The sequence below is a fragment of the Plasmodium inui genome (assembly GCF_000524495.1).
Source record: "Plasmodium inui San Antonio 1 unplaced genomic scaffold supercont1.47, whole genome shotgun sequence".
NCBI classification, from domain to species: Eukaryota; Apicomplexa; class Aconoidasida; order Haemosporida; family Plasmodiidae; genus Plasmodium; species Plasmodium inui.
Genome location: NW_008481881.1, coordinates 62,681 through 67,213, shown reverse-complemented (window position 1 = coordinate 67,213; position 4,533 = coordinate 62,681). Strand labels below are relative to the sequence as shown.

At 39.7% G+C, this 4,533-nt stretch overlaps 1 protein-coding gene across 1 annotated transcript in view; it reads right to left on the bottom strand.

Annotated features, from left to right (window-relative positions):
• C922_05241 (hypothetical protein) overlaps positions 1-1,395 on the bottom strand; it is a gene marked incomplete at both ends in the record, with an annotated part of 1,425 nt that extends 30 nt beyond the window's left edge. Inside the window, one exon of the mRNA XM_008820813.1 lies at positions 3-1,395. Coding sequence (XP_008819035.1) covers positions 3-1,395 — 1,393 coding nt within the window. The remainder of the gene's footprint in view (positions 1-2) is intronic.
• Between the last annotated feature and the right edge of the window lie 3,138 nt (positions 1,396-4,533).

The following is a 4,533-nucleotide window of genomic DNA, read 5'->3' as shown; positions in this document are numbered from 1 at the left end:
CTCCATGTTTGTTAATCTGTTATTTATTTCATCATTGCTGAGTCGTTCATCGAAACAAGTATATTCGTAGTAGAAAGTACAAGTTTTGGGAGTTCCGTATTTCTCAAACATTTTCAATTTCCCAAATAATAACTCCTTCTTCTGGTGTGAATTATCCACATGTCTCGCTTTATGATTTCCTGAAGATTTTTCGGTATCTCTTGGCTGTTTCTTAGCATGGTTTTCTAGGCTGTTTTCTGTCCCACGTAATTGTTTCTGCTTCCTCTTTTCTTTGTATGGCTGTTTTTTAGGCCCCTCCAATTTCATTCTTTCAAGTTCTTCCTGCTTCTTGTTCGTCTTGTATTCCTGTTCTTTAGGTTTTCCCAATTTGTTCCCGTGTAGTTTCTCTTGCTTCTTAGCTCCTTCTAATTTCCCCTTTCTCTTCTTCTCGTTCTTAGGTCTCTGGTAAAATGATTCTTGCAAGGTCTCCGAATCCATTTTAGGATCCTTGAGATTAGTTCCGACGGAATCTTCCCTTTTTCTCACTTGATCAGTTGATCTTGCAGCTTCCTGCTGCATTGTTTTTCCAATCCCGTCTTCGGTGGTTTCCACAGACCTGTTTCCGCTGGTTTCCTCATCCTGCTGTCCTGTGGCCTCTTCATGTCCCACTCCGGCGGTTTCCCCAGTGTCCCCCTCTTCGATGGTCTCCTCTTCCTGCTGTTCTTTGGCTCCCTCATGTCCCACTCCTGCCCTCTCCCCACTGTGGCCTCCATCGATGGTTTCCTTATCCTGGTGTTCTGTGGCTTCCTCATGTCCCACTTTGGCTCCTTCCCCAGTGTCCCCCTCTTGGATGGTGTCCTCCTCCTTCTGTCCTGTGGCTCCTTCAGGTCCCACTCGGGCCTTCTCCGCAGTGTCCCCTTTTTCGATGGTCTCCCTATCTTGGTGTCCCCTGGCTTCCTCATGTCCCACTCCGGCCCCCTCCCCAGTGTCCCCTTCTTCGATCGTTCCCTTATCCTGGTCTTCTGTGACCTTTTCATGTCCCCCTCCGGCTTGTTGCCCATTGTCCCCCTCTTCGATGGTTTCCTCCCCCTGCTGTTCTGTGACTTCCTCATGTTCCACTCCGGCCCTTTCCCCAGTGTCCCCCTGTTGGATGGTCTCCCCAGGCTGCTGCTCTAGGACTTCCTCATGTCCCACTCCTGCCGTTTCCCCACTGTCGGGCTCTTGGATGTTTTCTTCCACCTGCTCTTTGATGGTTTCTCCCACCTGCTGTTCGATGGTTTCTTCCACTTGGTCTTCGATGGGTCCCTCCTCCTTATCCTCGATGGTCTCCTCAGCCTCCTCTCCTGCTGCTTCCTCATCTCCGACTCCGGCGGTTTCCCCTTCTTCCTCAACCTCTTCACTTTCTGGCAATCCCATATTTTCTAATTCGAAGTGATCTCCTGGTTTATTCTCTCCATTTTCCGCCGCTAAAGTTCTAGCAACCTCGTTATTTAGTCGTAAATTCACAAGAGGATTTCGTCCCCTGTTGTCATGCCTATGCTACACGCAGGTGCAAAATAATAATAAAAGCAATGAAAAGGAACAAGAAAAAAGGAAAAAAAAAAGAAAATATAGGCGATACGCATGCCAGGTTACATACGGTTGTTACGCTACCTATGCCAAACAGGGACAAGGACCCCCCATATTTTGACCACAGGACATATAAGCAATATGACTCATTCGACCACGGCCAAGAGGGTTTCGAGTGCCCCACAAGCACAGCACATAATAAATACCCATATACACAGGTCTGTTTCCTTATGCTCACAGCCAGTAGGGCCCGTGGGATTTGCAGTTCCATGTTTCTATATTAACATTAGCATCCCCATCTCTCTCCAGTACTCACCTTGAAAAAGATATAGGCACAAGCAACAAAAAAGGTAGTGACCCTCTTGGAAAAGAAAGATCCTCGTTTCTTTCCTGCATTGGTTTTACATCTCCTACAATCTACTGAAACTGCCTTGCCACTGTCGCCCCCAGATTTTTTGGCTAAAATAACTCCCTGTAAGGCACAGCTCATTCTGTTTGTATCTCCCATATGCACCTATGCATCCCATATATATAAACAAAGGCAGGAAAGGACAAGGTATAAGTGCGACTGCCTTGTTTTCCTTACAGATAATGTCCTTAGTAGTATGTAAAGAAGATATATATGTCTCCCCTATATAAAACTTACAGCTTCTACAAATGGAAAGAGAAACTGAACACAATGATGCTGATATACCTATTCATATATATATATCTTCTTACATAAGCCAATAATCGAGGTAGTATTATTTATTTTTCTGATATGAAACAGTAGAATTCTCAAAAGTGCTCGATTAAAGCATACAAATACAGTCTTCTGTAAAGTATAAATCGAAATTATAGCAACTATCTAAAAACTCACTAAAGAAAGATTAAGAATATTTGAAAAAATCTCCAATCCTTAAAGAAACAAACACTACAGGTATCATATATTAATCGCTACCCGTTTCTTTCTTTTCCTTTTCTTTTTTCTTTTTTCTTACAGTTAGATTTCTATTATAAAAAAGAAACTAATTATTCTACTCTAAGCGCTTAGTTCAATCGGTAAACGCGAAAAGAAAAAATACGAAAAAATTAAAAAAAATAACCTGAATCTCTCGATTAATCTGTACAGATATAAAAACTTCTTTTTTCATTATTTTATATATAACATGGGCTTAATTTAAAAGCTATGTCCCAGTTATCCATAGCTATGTAAAGAAAGTAGTACTTTCATGAATAACGGACGAAATAGAAGGAATGAGCGCGTGGAAGTAAGTTACGATAGAATTAAAAAAAAATTCTGAAAAAACAACACGGACAGTTTACATTATTCTGGGGCTTAAAGGAGGGGCCGTCCGAATTTGAATATGCCTGATTTTTCCAATATAGCTATCAAAAAAGAGACGCATAAAGGAGGCTCTTTATGATTACACTCCTCTTCCCAATAACATCTTACTTCTCTGAAACACGGGCACGCTCACTGGACATCTCAAATTTACTGGAACTTGTAATGAGCATATATGCTTATACATCCATCTGTGTGGTTAAAAGTTCAGTAGTGAAATTTTCTCCCCAATACGAAAACACCAATCTTCCTCGTCACAAGTACCTAAAGCGTATGTTTTGCAGAGTAGCGTAATTATTATAATGTAAAGGGTTCTATTCTTCCCATTTTTATGAGATTTTTTGTAGCATTTGTATCTGACGTCATATGTTTAATTCTATGGTACGCACTAGAATTTGCATGAACAAAGGGACTAGATCCACGAGCACTCATTCTTGGTATGCTTTTCTGATATTCTGATTCCTTCAACATCATGCTCTTCATATATTAAGACTTCCCTAAGCATGGACTACGAGAAACAGGAGATAGAGTGCTTAGAGGCTTCCTTTTGGGAAGGCACCTTTTGGTAGGTCCAGAAAAGGAAATGCCCCAGCCTCCTGGGCTGTTATTTACCTGTACATAAATATGTATATGCATTGCACCCATATTTTTTCTGCATTGAACCTGCTCCTCTCTCTGCAATTTGCACTGTACCTTGCCACACCCTTGTGTCGTCCTTCATTGTCATCGCCAATTCCATTTCCTTCTCTGTCGAAATGAGCTTTCCTCAATAAGCCAAGAAACCGTCCAAGCAAAGACATGATTCCTTGTCATACATGAAGCTAATGTACCTTCAACAACTTATGCTAATTTGTCGCTAATATTTATGTATATATATTTCCCCTTTTGCATCTATTGTTCTATTTTTTCTAAAGATTTCTGGCATGCTGCAGTACATGCATTTAAAACATAACATAGTGCATCACTGCTATTACATGTGGAACTAAGAATACTGCTAAGATTCCACCTCGATGCAAGACGGCTTTGAGAAATAGTCTTCCATCGCAAACGAAAATAATTGTGCCGTATTATACTCACTGTGATCACTACGTTTCTTCCTGAAAGAAATTAAAATGCACAAAAAAAAAAAGAAAAACGATATATATTTCTTCATTCAATTTTTCCTTTTCCCCGGATGCTAGAAAATTTCTACATAAAAATACCATACATTACTGTTCTATATCCTTTCTTACGTATTTTCTTTTGGCGGCAGAAAAATATATTGTCTTCCTCCCCTTTTCCATTCCACGTTTACCGAGTCTTCCTAGCACAATAATCTTAAGAAGTCAATAAAACACATACATTACAAACATTGTGGTTACGGAATAATTTCCTGCTCTTATGCATCATATTTTGAAAACATGAATCTCACTATATAACGTCCTATCATATATATATATATAATTTCCCTTTTATCACACGTACCTAATAAAATATAAAACTAATTAATACCTGCGTAATTTCGAAAACATATAAATTACACTTTTATGAAAATTTATATTATCATAATAGAATTATAATAATTTCCGAAGTGAAGTAATAGTCTATTGCAAATAGTTTATATGTGATAAAAGCGGAATCCGAGCAGGTACACTATATTTTCCTTTAGAATGATTCCGGGC